Source organism: Rhinolophus hipposideros, assembly GCF_964194185.1.
Source record: "Rhinolophus hipposideros genome assembly, chromosome: 9".
Lineage (NCBI taxonomy): Eukaryota > Metazoa > Chordata > Mammalia > Chiroptera > Rhinolophidae > Rhinolophus > Rhinolophus hipposideros.
The window spans coordinates 49,980,689-50,000,299 of NC_138055.1; the positions used below are offsets into that span (position 1 = coordinate 49,980,689).

Genomic DNA, 19,611 nt, shown 5'->3' on the forward strand with positions numbered 1-19,611 from the left:
TGACAATTACTAATGAAAAAGAGCTATCCTTAAATTTGAATAGTTGAGTGACAAGGAAAGTTAGAATTAGTTGAGCCCATTTGGTGGAAAAATAGACCCAAGAGAAAAAACAAATTTGTAATGTTCTATGTGAAGAAAATAAAACCCGTTATTTTATCCCTTCAACATTAATATTTTATTCCAGTTGATGGCAGTCCTCTTTTATAGTGTTTATGAATCAAGTGTCTATGGTATTGAGCAGGCACTGCAGGGACAGCACAAAATTATGTTTAGAAAAACACAATTATCAGGTGTAAATTAATATCAATGACCAAATCTATATTTTGGGGCTATTCTACTAGAAAGGATACGAGTATTTGAGAAACAAATTTAAAAACCATAATTAAAATAAATGTCTCTTTATTAAAACCGAAATTTGCTATTATGAAGATAGTCTGAAGAATGAAGCATCATTACAGATTGTTAGATTGTAAGAGAGATCTTTGCCAACCAACTCCACAGTGATCTATCTACATACAGAAAAGAAAGCTTCAATGACCAGAATTTTTGAATACCACCTCCCACCCCTGCCCCATGTAAATCTTGACTCCACTTTCCCACTACACCAAATAACCTAATCCACAATACAGTGGAGTTAACTGTATTTTGTTTTCAGGGATGGTAAAATAGAAGGAGGGAAGGAAAATCAGAAGAGGAATACCACCGAGGTCATGGATATTAACTCTTAATTAACCAGTCATTTTAGTTCATTTACACTGTCCCACAAAATTAGATTTTAAAAGGCTTTGACTGCATTATCACATCATAGGAAAGAAAGTAAAGCAGTAAACTGGTGTAAGAGATTACTTTGCATACCAAGGAAATGTAAAAAAAATATTCTTCTCTCATAAAGACCTCAAGAGAACAGTAAAACAGAAAGGACCTTTGTTTTATGGTACCCTAAAAGACTTCAAGGATAAAGTTAAAAACACTTCCCTCCTCCTTCACACCACAAAGCAAAATGTTTTCTTAGAATAAATTTTTATACTTATAAATAAAACATAAAGAACCAATGTGCCATTCACTGACTCAATTAATGCAAATTATGAGAAATCTAGATTAATTCAATACAAAGAATTATTTTTTAAAAGTCAATTTAACCCACACAAGTCCCCCACAAGTCATTTTCCCTAATAAATATATCTTCCAAGAAAAGCTGCTGTCTGAGCCCAAACAACCTCACAGTCATTAGATAATATAAAGTGAACAGGAATAAATGTTCCATATTCCAAACACTGATCTGAAGTCTCTTCAAGCCTCATGCTTTCAGTTTAAACTAATGTACGGTTTAAAAAAGAAATTACAGAAAAAAGTTAAGAACTTTTTATTGTTCTACATGTTAATTTGGAGGTCACAGACTATCTTTTTTAAAAAAATTGATGCAAGGGTTTCATTAAAACAAAATACATTAGGTATGTTATACTTTATTTAGAACCATGTCAAAGAAAAAGATAGTCTAGGCAACTCTAAAAAGAACATATAAAACATTTGGCTTTACCAAAAGCAAAGGTAAAGAGAAAAGTCACTTGAAACTTCAAACACAATCCTTTGGGGCATGTGATACTGTAAACGAAATCATCTTTCTCTTTACATTATTTATTAAACTGTTTTCTATTGAGTAAGCAAATTAGGAAATTAAGATGAAAGGAAGCAATAATTGGATAATACATTTAAGTAAAGGAAGTTGGCTAACGTTACGCTTTAAACCTAATAAAGGACGAAGGAAAGTTTAAAACTGTATAAGGGTAATTAAGATGCAGAATTCTATTAAGAAAAAAATGTAGCAGATTCTTGCATTTAGCTGCTTCTGCAGCAGGGCTCCATCATAAAAATGAATTGTAAAATTATACAAGTTTAACAGAGAACACAAAATAAATTTCAGCAAACCAGTGAATCCTTCTGTTATAAATCACCCAAATAACTTCATAAATCCCCCAACTTTTATTTTGTTTAAAGTAATAGCTTTATACTATATAAATTCCAAGTATGAAAAGTAAATAATTCAACAACTTTCTGTTTTTAAGTCCAAAATGTTTGGCTTATAATAAAATTGTATTTAAAAAAAAAGCATTTATCAAGGAACTCCAACACTTTAAAACGTTGCTCAGTATGTTGCAGAGGAGTATCTCTGGAAGCAACATATAATTGAAAAGAAACTACTTGTGTACTTACATTTAATATTTTTATTGTCCCTAGTATTTTATCTTTCCCAAACAGAAATTCACATCTGCTGTAACAGCGCTAAAAGAACTTCTGTGATAATGAAAACATTCAGATGTACCTGCACTGTCCAATATAGTAGTCACTAGCCATGTATGGTTAATGAATACTTGAAATGTTGCTGGTATGACTGAGAAACTAAATTTTTATTTTATTTAATTTGAATTAATTTAAATAGCACATGTGGCTAGTTTTTAAATGCCACCTTTGAATCAGCCATCAGACAAGTAGTGGTACAGCCACCACTTGCTTATTTCCAAATTCTTCTTTATGTATTCTCTTCAAACCCTGCTGTAACACTGAACAATGCAGTGGTGACATCATCATGATAATTATGTCGATGGCTTCTTATTCCTGAAGGTGATGGACAAATCCAGCAGTAAGATTAATACATAATTTTCCTTCTTTAAGATAAGCAACTGCATCTCCCTTGGAGATCCCAACATTTCCACGAAAAATAACTCTTCCTCCAGTCTGTAAGCTCCCATCAATAAATAAATTCTTTAGACCCGGGGTGGGGGGTGGGTGGGGTGTGTGTGTGTGTGTGTGTGTGTGTGTATTATATTTTAATTAGATTATCTGTAATATCCAAAACTCAGTATTGAAATAATTTGTTGAAAGTTTGATTTAATCAAGTTTGGTCCAATATTTTGTCTTATTCATATTATATGGGTTCTTCCATGTTTCTCTTCTACCACTTTTCATAATAGAATATAGACCTAAAATCAATTGAGGCAAAATTTCCTTCATCTCGTTTCATAGGACAGATTCAATCTTTGGAATCTCCTTGACTCTACTGTAGAAGGAAGAGGAACCCTTGTTTCATGTCCTTCAGTGTCCCAGTCTGTGACCTGGCCAGCCCAAGTCGTCAGGCTAGAAGTGGAGGCAAAAGGAGAAGGGGATGAGTCGTCCTAAGGCCTGGCTGGCTAGTGAATGAACACTAAAGGACCCTACTGATTCCAGGAGCAGTCACATGGGACAGGGGAGTGTTGGAAGGCCTGTATCCAGCTGCCATGCTGTTGCTGTCTCCTTCTCCACAAGTCTCTCTGTACCTCATAGGCTGCCTGGGCTCCAGCAGAAGCACAAGCCCCATAACCCCGGTCATTAAAAAAAAAAAAATCACACATGTAATAAATACATACATGGTACTAAATTCAATGGTACAAAAGGTACAGTGAAAAATAACCCTCCTTTTTGTACCTGTTGCTCAGCTCTTATCACCAATTGTTGCCAAGCTCCTGTCTATCCTTTTTCTTACTAAATATGATTTACTAAATCTGCCACCCTCTGCTTGAATATTTTAGATTCCATACAAACTTCAAACCAAAAAAATGTACAGCATTTTTACTAACCATGTCACAAATAATCAAGTTTTACCACCTAAGAGACCTTCAGTACCAAATTGGATAATTATTTCTGACTCCACGATCTGTAAGCTCCAATGGACAAGAACAATACCATCAGGCTGTATGTATAACAGAAAGCATACCAGACTAGACTCCTTCAGAAGTCCTGCGTTGCAGGCTGGCCAATTACTAGTTGTGTGATCTCTGACCTTTATTTTCCAAATCTGCAAAATATGGGTATTACCTCATTTCTACCTAAATCACCAGTTAAAAGGATTCAAAACAATACCACATGTGGAAAGCACACTGGAAACTCTAACGCTACATAAATGTAAGGTCATTATTATTCATTTGTATCTCCATAGCAATCAGTCCAAAGCTGACCAGAAGAATAATAAATATTTACTTGAACAGGTATAAACACATTGCTTTTGTATAAATCATATGATATATTATACTGACAGAATTTATTTTTTTCCTTTAGGGTTAATGAATATAACAACCCAGTGCCAAGAGAACATCTTTCTTTTGGGGAAAATCTATGATCTCCAAGATCTTACTCATAATGAAAGGATACGTTATAAGTTATTTAGCTGACTTCTTGATTTTTCTTTTATTTTGAGGAAAAACTGTCCTAATAAGAAGTAACAGTGGGTATTTTATCAAATCCAGAAAGGTTAACAATTTTGTCACATGAAACAAGTGTTTAGAAAGGGTCTGAAAAAGAAGAGTTTGATGTGTGAGTAGCCATTCAGACAACACTGAAGATTAAGTCTACTGTCCAACAGGAATAGAACATGGTAAGGAAAATAATGAAATCCTACTAATATATCTCCAATTTCTTAAGAACAAATGACAGCACTAAAAAAAAGTAATTAAGAAAGAAAAACACACAAAGGTCTAAGTAAATGAAATGGTTAATAAACATCTAAATTGGAAAGAACAAATGGAACGTAGGGAAAAATCTAACCTTTAACAGCTTTCACTGCAGGTTTTCCTTACCTCTTCTGCTGTACTAACATGTCGCCTCTGAGTTTTTTTGGGGCTCAAAAGGTTTCGACGACATGAACCACTCCAAGATGGACTTGGAACAGATTTAATAGGAAAAGATTTTTCATACGCAGATACATGGCAGTGATGGTTTGATTTTCCTGTAAAGGTGTTTGATAATCCACTAAAAAAAAAAAAAATTGTAAGAAAAGGTAAGAACAGTAGGTAAGAAAATCAAACCTAGTGATTATTTTCACTTTCAAGAAATAACAAACACAAAAATTGACAGGTAGAATGACAAGATGTACCATTTGAGGGAAATATACAAGAAATGATATATAGGTTGCTGCATCAGATTCTGTCACTAAGAGGTCTTAGATTGCCAAACTATATGATTAGCAAACACCTAAAATTGTACGTCTTAGCTTTATGAAGTTCCTTTGGTCAGGAACCATAGACCTGTGTGGGATGGCAGAAAGCTTATCAGATCAGACTTCTTCAGAAATCCTAAGTTCTATGTATGCTAACGTACACATACACTTCCTATTTACTCCCCACAGCCCCCTGCCCCAAGCCCTTACTAGGGAATTAGTTTAAGATTAAATATGCAAAGATAGATAAAACTGAAGCCTCTCAGCTAAGCTTTTAAACTGAGTTTTAAAATTTCCTAAAACACCAACAGAGGGCTCCCATCCTTCATTAAAAACAACCAGACTCACTTATATGCGGAATTTAAAAAAAAGAATAAGTGAACGAATTAATCAGAAACAGTTTTGGAGACATAGAGGAAAAACTGAGTGTTTCTAGATGGGCGGGGTGGGTGGGGATAAAGGGTAAGGTGAGGGGATTAGAAAACAGTCGGTAACCACAAGATGGCCACGGGGTTTTGAAAATTAATTTGGGGAACATAATCAATAATGTAAAGATTTTGTAGGGTATCCGATGGACACGTGTCCCATTTGGGAGACCACCTCAGGGAAGATGTAGACGTCTGATCACTGCAATGTACACCTGAAGCTGAACAATAATGAATGCCAACTATAATTTTATATATATATGTATATATATATATATGTATGTATATACTTACAAGAAGCGGAGTACAGCATTAGGAATAGAGACAGTGGAAATGTAATGGCTGTGTGCGACATCAGAGAGATAGTGGATGGGGGTTCACACAGTGTGAGGGATATAAATGATAAACATCTAAGTATTACTTTGTCTTTTGTCTTATGCACCTGAAACTAATAATAATAATAAAAAAAAAACAACCAGAAGGCTGTTTATTAGGCTGCATCACTCTCTGTAAACGCTCCTTTTGGCCTCCCTGCTTACCTCCTCCGAAGGAGAATTTTATTTACCTAGCCTTAGAGGTAAGGTTTCTTTATAGTATTTGTGCCCCAATAATGAGAAAAATTGGCAGAAAAAATATTTTTGTAAACTCAAAACCCAGTCTTACCTCTAAGGCTAGGTAAATAAAGTTTTTTCTAGGTGCTCTTTCTCATCATTATCCAGCAAGTTTGAGGTACTTGCTATCGACATAATGAATTTTCTCTCTCTCTCTTTTTTTTTTTGCTGAGGATGCAAAATAGAGCTACATAGTTGACTAAATTGAATTCAATAAAATCAACTCTTTAAATCAGTACATGTGGTCTGGATCCAAATGAAATCAGACTAGGTCTAAGAAAATCAAAAAGCAAATATACTCTCTAACTCTTCAAACTCTAATGGTTTCTATGTGTATAGAGTGGGGAAAGGAGAAGGACTTAGAATTTCAGGAACAGGCTGATTTTCTTAGGATGGCTGGATGCAGCTAGGAAAGGATGGCAAGGGCAATATAATTTGTTTGCTAACGATATAATGAATTCCCCACAATGTCTTTTGAATTTATGCTTCCTAGAGAGTGTGTGCTGTATTTGTGTTTTTAATGCAAAAGATTCTTTTTTCTAAGGAAACAGTATGAGGGCATCTTGCAATGCTGGAAAGCAAGGGTGCTACCAACAATTAAGAAGGTTGGGCCAGACACAGAAGTAAGCTCCCACTGGTCAAAGCTGTGAGAATGTAAGTATTAAAATAATAATGATTGGAGTAGATTGAAGCACACTGAATCCATAACACTAAAAAAAAGAAAATTCATTTGAACCACATGAAGTGGCTATTTAAAAAAAACTTTTAAAAATTGGTAATGAAAAGGAAAGATCTAATCATATACCCTGTCTTCCTAGTAGGAAATGCATTTCAGGGTAACCAAATAGCCCCAGCTAATGAGGAAAACAAGCCTTCCTTTATATATAGCTGAGTGCCAATTAATAAGTGAAGAAAAAAATGGTAAAATTATAAAAATACTATTTCATTAACTCTAATAAAATTATTATCACAGGTCAGAGGGAGTCAAAAGGTACAAACTTCTAGTTATAAAATAAGTAAGTCATGGGCATATAATGTAGAGCATAGTGACCGTAGTTAATAACACTACGTTGTGTATTTGAAAGTTGCTAAAAGATAAGATCTTAAAAGTTCTCCTAAGAAAAAAAAATTTTGTAACTATGTATGGTGATGGATGTTATTATGGTGATTACTTCGCAATACATACAAATATCAAATCATGTTACATACCTGAAACTAATGTTATATGTCAATCATACTTTGGTTTTAAAAAATTATCATCAGATAAGGATTATCAATTGATATTAATAACTATAGGCTGATGTGAAACTGGTCATTCATGTAATGCCAAAGTAACATCACTTAGATTACATTCTTGACACAGAAGGCAAAAACCTAACTGTACAAATAAGGACCAGACTGTTATCTCCCCAATCCAGAGGTCAATCCAGCATCACTAATGATAGGAAAACCAGACACTGTAGGTTTGCTAATGTGACATAATACAGCATCAGCTTTTATTAAAGTCAAAAATATAGTTTATAAAAATATACAGAAAACAGGACAAATAATGGTATTATGAGGCAGAAATCTGTCAAATCCAAAAGATGAAAAATTATGCAGGAAAAAAGTCATGATATTAAAAAAAGAGGCTGTTCTAGATTATAAGAGACTTAAGAGCATTTAACCACCAGGTGCACTCTAGATTGGATACTAGTTTGGACAAATTAGCTAGAAAGATACTTTTGGGTCACCTAGAATAATTTAAATATAATTTGGTGAGTGTACAGAATAAAATTTACTGAATAGAAGAGATAATTGACTGAAAAAGCCGATTACAAAAGAGTGTGCACAGTATAAACTCATTTTTGAAAAATGTGTGATTGCAGAGAAAAATATCTGGAAGGATATATACTAAGATATTACAGAGGTGCTCTCTGGCTAGAGGAAATGTGATGCTTTTATTTTTGCTTATCAGTATTTTCCAATTTTTTACCAGGCACGTGTACTGTTTCGGTAATGATGTTACCTTAAAAAAATAACAGGATGGCATTGCTGAATAAAAAAAGCAACTTGCCAAGTGATGCATATAAAACATCTTTAATGAAGAGAAAATATTATACATTTCATAGCATACATAGCATATGTATCATGCTATATACCAGGGGTGCCAAAAAAATGTATACAAGTAGACACTTTGGTCAGCGTTGCTCAAGCAGTAATTCACCGTAATCAGAAGTGTCTGGATGCTGATGGTAACCACTTTGAGCACCTCTTGTAATTGCAGAGGTCAAACGTGACTTGTATTCATCTTTTGTTATCAGTATATATTATTACAATTTCAATAGTTTTTTTCCTTTCTTAAAATATGTATATATATTTTTGGCACCCTCTGTACAAGTTAAGAGAGAGTGAAACAAGAATAGGAAAAAGTTTGGAAGGAAGCATACCAAAAGGAGGGGAACAAGATTGTGTATTTGTGGTCAGGGGCTCTTTATTGTTACCAGTAATGTTTTAATTTTTACAATGTGAATGTATTAATGAATTCTGGTGTAATTTTTAAAAATAATAACAAGTGGAAGACGACCCCTGGGAGTGATGACACATGTTTACAGAGTCTATGTTCTGATAATCACAAAATAAAAAAATAAAATAAAATAAAAGCCATCTTATTGGTTTCAGTCAACACCAGAAAGCTTAGCCTCGACTAAGCAGGAAATTAAACATACCACATTCCTAAAATCCATCACCAGAGTAAAATTTAAGAAGTCATAAGTACTATTTTAAAAAAGAAGTATTTTACTAATATAATCAAGTACCTGAGGGAAAAGTTTCTAAGCCAAACGTCATGTGCCTTTAAGAATCAGTATATGCTTGGTGAGGGAATAGGTAGAGCTTATGAAGTTGGGCTAAGTAGGATAAAGTTCTTTGTGACGCTACTTTCTGACAGAAGTAGCTTAGGTCTAGTTGACTAAGGTCACGAGGTGCAAAGCTGCTTTGGTTTAAATCAGGTCTCTGTTCATGTGAGAGCCCACAAAAGGTGCTAGTTTCTTTGTTACTGAAGTTGTAGAAACTGAGTGATTTTCACTTTAAGATTCTTAATAGCCATACCGATCCTGAAGGGTAGTAATATACCCAACATCCACAAAAATTTCAAAACTCTCTCCTTTAATAAGATTTGGCTGTCACCAAAATTCAACACCAAGGAAATGAAAAGTTGAAAGTTTAAAATGGACTTGTCCATATCACCATGGTTTAAAGTTCAAAAATGGTGTTACTCTTTTAAAATGCCAATGTAACAACTGTCTTATAGCCATTTTCTCTTATATGGCAGGAAGGGCTTATAAACGAAGCAGCCAGAATACCCACCTTGAGGCCTTTCGTGTTTCGAGGTAAAGACTTCGGCTGTTTCTTGATTTCTGTAAAGTTGAACCTGATGCTGGAGTGGAATTTCTCCACTGACCATTTGCACTCTGGCCAAAGGTTGTTACATCTCCTGAGCCAAGAAAACTGTCTGAGGAAGGGTTATCTAAAAGAATAAAAGCTTCAATAAATTAAACAAATACCGACGGTGGTTCTCCATATGACTGCAACCATGTCCAACATTGTATTCCAAAGCAATGTGGCATATTACCATGTCTCTCATGGAAGATCCCAGTCTCAACTGCCAGTAAAGTCTGCAGTAAGGGAACTTCTACAAACTAGAATTGATTCAGCCATACTAACCTGAAAATTGTTGAAGGAGCTGAATCCTGCCACAGCCATGTGCCTTATCTGCATCAATGTGACTCCGTGGTGTCCACCAAAAGTCAACATTTTACCCCAACTATATCTTGCAAGCACTCCCAGGCCTGGGCCTGAAAGAAGGTAGGCCAGACCAGTAAGAAAGCAGGTGGAGGGCCAAGGAGAATTGTAATTCAAATGAACAACAGTTATTGTTTAATAAGCAGCTGGTGTCTCTTGTTTTTAATTACCATGTTCACAACTCAGGGGCTCTAAGAGCAGAGATAACCTAAAGGCTGCTTATTCTGGCCAGCTTATGGCAGGAATGACCCATCATATGCATCTGGTTCTGGTACGATAACCTTCAGTCAGTGCCATAATCAATAGACATCAATACTGCAATGTTTGCTACTACAATCAGACTAAGTGAGGATTTTTTTGTTCATTATTTGAATTTTCCGACTTGTGGCTTATAAATTGGGATGATAAGAAATCTCCTGAAGTTTCAGCTAGGAGTAGAATAATTTATACACCCTCTTCTTATCAGCAGGATTGGACAATTTAAAACAGAGCCTTCAAAATTAACTTCAGAGGTTAGGCTATGGCACTCTGAGGAGTACCAGCAAAAAAACGAGAATGACAAATCTCTACTTCTTGAATTTTTATCTAATGGCAACATCATTTTGAAGGTCCTCTTTCAGAGTATATTACTATAGAACTTTGCACAATATTATATATTTGTTATTTAAAATATTTAATGTAGCTTTTGATACTCTATCCAAAAAGTAAGGCAACTGACAAAAATGTAAGTTTCGTGGCTTTTTTTTTTTCCAGTTGATCAGGATTCAGCATAAGACAGAAAAAAAGCATCACTGAGGGATGGTATTAGTACCAGTTGATTTCCCAGTGGATGAATCTAATAATTAAATTTCATCTCAAAATGAATTATAACTTTTTTCTGTTAGAATCATTACCTATGCTTAGCATCTATTGCCATTGCTTTGACGACACAGACATGAGGCTAGTGAAAATGAGTCTCATTTATGACCAGAAAATTATCTTTAAATGTGAATAACAATAGAAATTTTTGTCTCTTACACTTTTTTGCTAAAATTTGATTAGGGAATGATCCAACTAGAGATGTCTACAAAAAATGCAAATTACCCTGACAGGTGTGAAATTTGAGACTTAGGATAAACTAGAGTAGCCTCCTCGATGGCATGTGACAGAGGCTTCTGCTTTAAAATGCAAGGGAAAAGCACAGGATCAAGCAGTTTGTTTAACCAGAATAAGGTGGTTCCAATCCCACTCAATGAAATCACTGAATAGTCCTCTACTGCTGATGTAATCAAGCAAAGCTAGAGGAGACCAACAGAGTGTTGTAGACATTCTTTTTTTAGTAAAGGTTTAACCTGGTATTCTGTCTATCATTAAGAAATAAGACTGCAAATGCCACAAATAAGATTACTTATTATGTGCACATAAATACACACAAAACTTTAAGGAAATACACAAAAATTTAATTTTGGTTGTGTTCTAACAGAATGATGGGTATTTTTTTACTTTTCTCCGTAAATTTTCTACAAGAACAGGCAATACCTTTATGAACAAAATTAAGTAAACTTTGTATCTTCAAAAAAGTGTATCAGCCAATCACTTACTATGAAAGTAACCAACAGTTGTTCCTGTTAACTTAAGGATTTATTTAGTTATTATAAATAGCAGGATGCATTAAATCATCTTACCTACTAAATGCCAGTTAGGCAGCCTAATTTAACATATTTGTATTTTCCAAAGGGAAGCTTAAGATTCTAAGCATGAGCAAAATCATTTCTTTTCATCTTAATCTACTTTTCTTTGTTTAGGGTTTAAAACGTTTTAATTTTCTTTTCAATTGTACTCAATAACCTTAAGAGGCCTTGAAGTCTGACCAGCACTAAGTTATTAAAGTGAAAGTTATTATTCTCTGCTTGCTAAAATTTTTTTTTAAATCAATGTTTTTAATAGTCTAATCTTTAATGGATTAAGAAGCAGATTTTTTGAAAGCTTGATATAGTGAAGCAGATCCAGTAAAGTAGTAAATAGGAAGCTCCAGACCCTAGATTCTAAAGTTTGGGGTTTTCCTGTGTTTGTTTTCATATTGGTGAAGGAAAGGATGACAAGGTGAAAGAGGAAACAAATACCAACAGAGTCAGAGTGAGACGACTAGGGCAGGTAAACTGAGGACCCAGGACTGCCCAATCAAAAGGTAAGGCTTGAGGTGACAGACCACAGAAATCAATATGGGGATTATCAGAAAAGAATACATCCAAAGGAGATAGCAGAGACAAAATTCTGCAGGACATGCAATGAATTGGAACGGGTGTGGCAAAGGAAGAAAATTTTAAAAAGTACACAGTAAAAAGTAGGTTTGAATTAAAGACTTTATTGTAAGAAAAAAGTATATATACCTATAGATCCTTGGCATTCAAGATTTAAAATTCTCATTGTTAGGGAGTGACCTTGGAGGTCTGTGACATGCCATATTTGGTCAAGGACTAGACGAAATTTGATAGAGGCACAAATATGAATCCTCTGCTTCAGACTATAATTTAGAGGATAAATCTAATAGCTAAGTATCCCCATTTCAATGTGGCTTTACTATTCACTGTTGTTGCTCTCTTTTCATCATCATTATTCAGTAACAGTTATAAAGGAATATTTTTTTCTTTTCCTAAAATGATGGCCTTCAAGTGAGAAATTAAAACTTTGGTGTTAAGATTTTAGCAAGGGGATCAACTTATGGTATGAGGACAAAAGTAGGAAAAATGTAACTCTCAAGAATCACATAACTGAGTAGAAAGCCAGGAATCTGGTCAAGTATCACCAGTCAAGATACGATGATTTAAGATGACTTCACATATATCCTTTGTGAATATCAAGAGTATACTAAAATTTGAAAGGAAGAAAAGCTATATATACAAATGTTTTTAAGTTATTTATAATAGCTGAAAATGGAGAAGGTGAAGGGAACCTAAACTGTAGGGAAAATAATGAAGCAAATAAAGGCACAGACGCATTATCCTAAATCGTAGCCCTTGGGTTTAGCAGTCTCTTGAGTTAAAACTTCTGGAATTTTAGAAAGATAACCTGGAACATACTACGTAACACTTCCAAGTATAATCTGACACAGCATGCTATAATCGAACATATTGATATACACGTAGTAAAATGTAAGCACTAATATTTACAGAGCTAGATGAAAGACAAAATATAAATAGCTTCATTTCAGTTCATATAGGTTTTGCCAAGGAAAGAATTTAGGTCAAATTTTGATACTAAATAAATTATGAAAAAAATTTTTGGTTTTCAGAGCCTTTTGGATTTTGGAATTGCACGTAAAGGATTGTGAATGTGCATTATCAACTCCATGGATTATTAGAAATCAACAGAAAAGGTAACTATGAAGTATAACATATAAACAGATGGAAAGTAAAATATTGGGCTAAAAAAAGATTATATATGTATCAAATTGTACAATGTGTACTATAAATGTACACACAGATAAAAATCAGAAAAGACCACAAAGAGTTGAGTTATGGTCAAGAGATTTTGGATAAACTGTTTCTTATTGAGTAATTATTTTAAACCAAAAGCAAATATTCTGTCCAATGGTAAATTAACATATGAAATTACAAGGAAACACAACCTGAGTTCAAATGGAAATATTAATCACCTGATTTCATTACCCACTCAATTGTCCGTCCCCTAGGATTAATAATGAGGTATCAAACCAGATTTCAGGCTCTGTGCTCACCAGGAAGGTGTTTTTAATAATAATTAAGGGAGAGTTACTTTTGGAGCAAAGTAACTGATTTTTCTGTACAAAGTACGCACATACTATGTAGAGACCGTTTTCCATCCCAGGAGAGGAAATCCAGTGCCCAGGGTAAAGTACCACCCACCTAAATGACATTTAAATATAACATAAATCTAAAAGAACATACTAACGTCTTTTTAGGGGAGGAGATCTCATCTTGCTGACAATGAATCCTGAGGAAGCCAAATAACAACAATAATTATTATTTGCATTTCATATTTAGTATCTCAATTTATCCTCATGAAAATCCCATTGAGACAGGTTCAGTGGTATTGCTAATATTCCCTTATTTGTGGCAAGATGAGGAGATTGAAATAGGAGGAGTGAAAAGACATGGGAAGACACTATAATCTTCCTGGGTCATACTACCAGGAGGCTAACCAACAAAAACACTCTTCGGTTCCCCAAGACAGAGCCAGATCATTGGAAGTCCACACCTTAGGAAGGGGAGATGAAAAGTCAGGCAGGCCAGGGGCTAGAATAGCCTAGAGAATGCTGACTTCTGTCATGGATCACAAGTGGAATAAGCAAGCCCTTGAATATGCAAGCATGGCTGTGGCAGGTGCTAGATAGAGACATGTAGTTAACATTTCCTGCCCTAATGGAGGGATAAACTTGGGCAGAAATAAATGTTCAGGATTCATGGTGTCAAGTGGAATAGAAATAGGCTAGCTCTGTACTTTAAATCAATAGAAAACAACTATCCTTCAAATCACATGTGCACATCTATAAAACAAGCTGTAGTGCTTTTTACAATGGTATAATGAACAAGTAGGAGAATAGACTTCAAATACACTTTTCCATTATAAAGTATTTGGTTGATACTAGATCAGTAAAGTATTATCAGTAAAGCAACCACACACATACACATACACAGAGCTCATTAAAATGATGTTTTAGTTGAGAAAATACTATTTTGCTTTTGACAATGCTTTTATACTTTTAGAGATAATAAACACAAATGATTTGGTAGGAAGAAATCTCAATGGTATAAATGTCTTGACTCCAAGTAAAGTGTCATACCTGAATAATAATTTGGACTATAAGCTGCACTTCTTGTAGAACATGTATAAGATCGGTCCAAATTTCCTTGCCTGGAAGGTAGTATCTAAACAAAGCAGAAGATGTTTATTAAATCATATGGTTGACAATAAAATGGAATAAAAATTTATACTAGGGAAAATGTATCATTAAACAAGATTATGACATATTTCAGAACTCAATATAATTAATTTATATATATTATAAATTAAACAGCATACTAATAATAAAGGAAAATACACAATCTGATGAAATGGTTGAGGCTTCAAGGGGAAAATGGGCAAAAAATCTGTTACACAACTTAATTCAAAGAATGTTCAACAGAAGGCAAATATGCACTTAGTATATCCTGTTCTCAAAGCCAGTTGTACCATATATCAAAAAGGTGGGCAAAATCGATCCGGTTTTGATTCTTTTAGAAACTTCACAGAGTTTTTAATCAGGGGTGACGCTGCACCCCAGTATAAATCTGGAAATGTGTGAATATATATATACAGTTATCAAAATAATTATTAGGGGCAGATTCTATAGGTATTTAGTACCCAAGGGCCAAGGATGTTAAACATTCTATTATGCTTAGGCCAGATTCACACAGCAAAGAATGGCCTCGTTCAAATTAATCATGGCTTTCCTACTGAGAAAGACTGCTTTATTAATAGTGCTCCTCAAACCTTAATGTGCACATACATCAGCTGGCAATGTTTTAAAATGCAGATTCTGATTCAGCAGGTATGGGGTGAAGTCTGAGATTCTGCATTTCTAACAAGCTCCCAGGTGATGCTGACGCTACGGATCCTTTAAGAACCTCAGTTTCACAGCTATGTATTTACACACACACACACACACACACACACAAACACACACACCCATTTAATGCTCAGCAATTTCAAGAAACTAGTCTAAAAGAATACAGATCTGGGTACTGGTAACTAATATTCAGAGGAATAATAGTTTTCTCAAAGGTACTGTTCTCAAAGAACTCATACATAGCCCGGTTCTTGTCTTAACTTTATCAAACAGAATTCCAAACACTAGATTTATTGATTGTAAAAAGTTTATATACATGCGTATAGTTTTGAGTGTGGCATTTAAACTATATCAGATGAAAACTTAAGCCAAAATAATTCATTAATTAAGGGAAGAAAACTATTCCTAACCTGATGGTCAGAAAGTGAAAGCTGGTCCTCTGGAAAACCTGCCTGTGACAGGAGATGGGTTTTGAATACGGAGTTGTGGTTCACTAAAGTTACTTCTCCAGCATCCATTCTCATCCTATCAGCAATATCATCTGGATTAGAAAGAGTCTGGATTAGTTCAAGTTAAATAATTACTTAATAACTACTTTCCTATGAACCAATCTTTTCACCTAGCAAAAATGATTCCCAAAGAATAGCTCTACAGTTCAATAAAAGCTCTCCTTCATAAATAACCATTGGCAAGAAATCTCACAACGTCATTGTCAAAAAAAGAGGCCCATGTACAGGAATTGGATCATTTGGAATTGACTGAGATCATCTACTAAATAGTTCAAAACTTGTACGAGTATAACAAGAGCTTAACTTAAAGCTTTAAAAACAATGAAATTTTCCCAAAAGAAATTTTTGAATGTTTTAACAGTAGAAAAAATTTTAAGTATAAAAAAATGGGGAAAAATATTCACCATTCAAATACACATACTTGTTAACATTGGTTTATTATTTTAATTCAAAAGGGTGCTTCAAAAATTAATCTACCTGGAAATTTTTTTCTGCAAAAAGCATAATTTATTCACATCGTTCTTAACAGACATCAGCTCAATCACTATAATATTGTGGCAGAACCTTACTATAATCATTTTTGAGACTTTTGTAACTTTCTTATAAAAGAGCTGGAATAGGAACAAATGAGAGTAAGGGAATTCAATGATATCAGCAATGAGAAAAAAGGGAAACAAATAAGAGAGAGAGAAAAAAAGAGAGAGAGAGAGAAGGCAGACGAAGTAAAAGAAAAAACCAAAATAGAGAGAAGACTAATGTGAATTGAAAAGGAATATATGAGATGTTATAAGCTCTAAGGGTATAGATTTTCAGCCTATTCCTAATTTGGCTACTAGTCCTTAACTTATATCGATTCCCTTTACAGATATAAAGTACTATGAATAGTGGAAAATGTTCCAATCACAAATGTCAGTGCCACTAGCTAAATAAAATTTAAAATTTACCTTAATCAAAATAAAATAAAATTTGCCTTAATCAAATTATTATTTATCATACAGGAGAATAACATAGTACTAAAGAACAAGGACTCTGGAACCAGGTCACCTAAGTTTAAATCCTGGCTCTGCCAGTTATAGTTCTGTGACCCTATGCAACTCTGTTAACCTCTGTGTCTAAGTTTTCTTGTTGATATACTAGGGATAATAATGTACCCTTCTAGGGTGACTGTAAAAAATTAAATGAATCTATTTCAAGTACTTAGAGCAGGGCCTGGCATGTAGTAAACGTCAACTAATGTGTATTTGACTTTTCAACACAATGAATGAGAAAATGCTTCCAAACAATGCCATAAACAATGTCTCAACCAAAAGAAAATTGTTTGGTATACAGTAGAACATAATTAGGACAAGATCTCTCTTAACATTATTAAGCACAAAGATGCAACTATTAAAAATGTTAGGAAAACCCGTTCTTTCACTCGTGCTTAAGTAATCAGGGTAACTAAAAGGACCGAAGGACTCGTTCATAGTCAGTCTTACCCATGTCAGGTCTTTTCACATCACTGACTTTAGCAGAGATACAGAGTCCTATAAAGGAAGACAGAAAACAGAAGTGTTACATACTGAAACATCTCCTTCATACAATTATAAAATAGCAAGCCACTCAGAAGAGATATTTGTGTTTCTAGTGGAGAAAAATATAAGGTGGTAAGGAGAGTTGACTTGATGGCAAGAGAATAAGAACTAAAACTGGCCTGAGGTAGTTCCAAACATTTCTGCAATCTGTGCTATACTATACAGCAGTGGTGGGTTACCCACAGAATCACAGACTATTACAGCACGAAGCAAGTTGGGAGAGCCAACCCTTTGGAGATTAATTTGCATACGGTCATAAAGTTGGTTAGTGACTACACTGAAATTACAACCTAGAAATTCTTCCCAATCCATTGCTCTATTACCTCATGTTAAACCATTTCACAAACAAGTGTCAGATCTTGCAGTGGTCCTATTAAGACTTCTCTTCCATACACAGCTTACTCAGTAGCCAGACATAAAGCTACGGATATTCTGAGGACAATCAAGGAATACTTCACAGTTGTACTAAGTACTTTCTCCCCATCATTAATCAAATTGCTAGAAACCAAAGCCCCTTTGCCTATGTTATTTTCTCCTCTGATGTATCTGATTTTCCCAGAAAAAGGAAGTTAAAAGCCTAACTGCTTGGAATTAGGTTAATAAACATACCCTCCGCACACATGCTTCTTGGCAGATTTCCAAGAGAAGACTAGGGAGGAAAATAGTCACACTTATATTACTCATAATCCTATCACCATATTTTTAAAAAGATTGAGTACTTCATCCACTACATGGCAATTTCAGGGATTCAATCTACTAAGAGGACTGGCTGTTGCTAATAGGTATTCTTGATGGTCACGACAATGAAGTGCATTAAAAAAAAAAAAACACTGTTTCAGCTTGTCTTGGTATAGCTACAAACTAAGCAGAGTACATCTGATTACCTACCTAGTCTTGCCAGGGAGGAGTCCCACAAATATTTAAGCCTTAGATTTAGGCTCCAAATGTGTTTCTAAATGCTCAACTTAACAAAAGGCTTCTATCTGGAAATTCTCCAGGTTACTCTTTCCCCTTCCTTCTTTTTTAATAAAAGCAGCAACTTAACAAAAGGCTTCTATCTGGAAATTCTCCAGGTTACTCTTTCCCCTTCCTTCTTTTTTAATAAAGCAGAATTCCCTAGGTCTCAGATTAAGGGGGTAAAAATCCCATCAACAAATAAATTAGCAGTAGCTTTTCCACATTTCACTCTATCAGGCCATGTCCTAATTGTCATCTCTAGCTTTTTTTGTTGTATTAAGAATGCCAAATTAAAAACTTGGTGCCCAGTCAAACATTCCCATGTTAACTTCTTTTTCATTGCTGAGATAGATGTGAGGAGGGAAGCAAACAAGAAATCAAAGAATTCTAGCGATTATGTCCAGAAAGGTTTAAGCGACTTACCTAAAATCACACAGATGAGGCAAAGGGAAAACAAAAATTCAGGTATCCTGACTCCCAAGCAAATGTGCTTTCAACAAACATCACAAAACTTTACATCCTTAAGCATACCCTTATTCAAGGATTCATACATTTTAACAAGATAAAAAAGTAACTCTAGCTAACTCTGGGAAACGTTTTACAATTTTAATAAATAAAGCCCTAAATTTACATTTTAATATAAATACATCCAGCTTCTTCAGGGTGCCTATGATACTTTTCGCCAGTTTGCAATTACATTGGGAGAACATTTTACCCCGAAATGCTGGATCTGGAACCACTGATGCCACCAAATTCTTGCAAGCATAAATTTTTTTCCCTTTTAAGAAAAGTATTCTAATAATTCATTTCCTAGTTTACATCGGTCATTTAATTTACTGAAAGAACATAAGCAGTTACAGATATGCAGGTGAAGAAGACAGGTTAGTAGCTGAACACAACAGAAAATCTGAAAGACAAAAACAAATGGCAAAGCCCGACAGTAACAATGTAACAAGTATGGTAAAACATTTATAAGCTGACGTACATGCAAAGAGGTGATTATAAAAGAGAATGTTTAGAACTGTGATGAAGCTACCAGAAAGTACCCACTATGGAGAAACACTATACAATTAGCTTTATCCAAGAACACGACGTGGTTAGAACAATTTATGATATGAAAAGGGCGTGGAAGTGATCATGTGAATCACCCTACTCTGAACTCTGGAAAACTACGTATGTGATACAATTTGTACTATATCATCACGTTTCTGTTTTTCATA

The 19,611-nt window shown here is 34.5% G+C and overlaps 1 protein-coding gene across 4 annotated transcripts in view; it reads right to left on the reverse strand.

Moving 5' to 3' along the window:
* The window catches only part of SENP1 (SUMO specific peptidase 1), a gene marked incomplete at its 5' end in the record, with an annotated part of 47,439 nt that overhangs the window by 26,176 nt on the left and 1,652 nt on the right, over nt 1-19,611 (reverse strand). For 3 of the 4 annotated variants that reach the window (XM_081060347.1, XM_081060348.1, XM_081060349.1), the window contains 5 exons: nt 4,608-4,779; nt 9,351-9,510; nt 14,587-14,671; nt 15,762-15,892; nt 17,339-17,386. In XM_081060347.1, the coding sequence (XP_080916473.1) occupies nt 4,608-4,779; nt 9,351-9,510; nt 14,587-14,671; nt 15,762-15,892; nt 17,339-17,342 (552 nt within the window). Of the gene's footprint in view, nt 1-4,607; nt 4,780-9,350; nt 9,511-13,694; nt 13,737-14,586; nt 14,672-15,761; nt 15,893-17,338; nt 17,387-19,611 lie in introns of all 4 variants that reach the window. The other variant, XM_081060346.1, reaches the window with a different exon arrangement.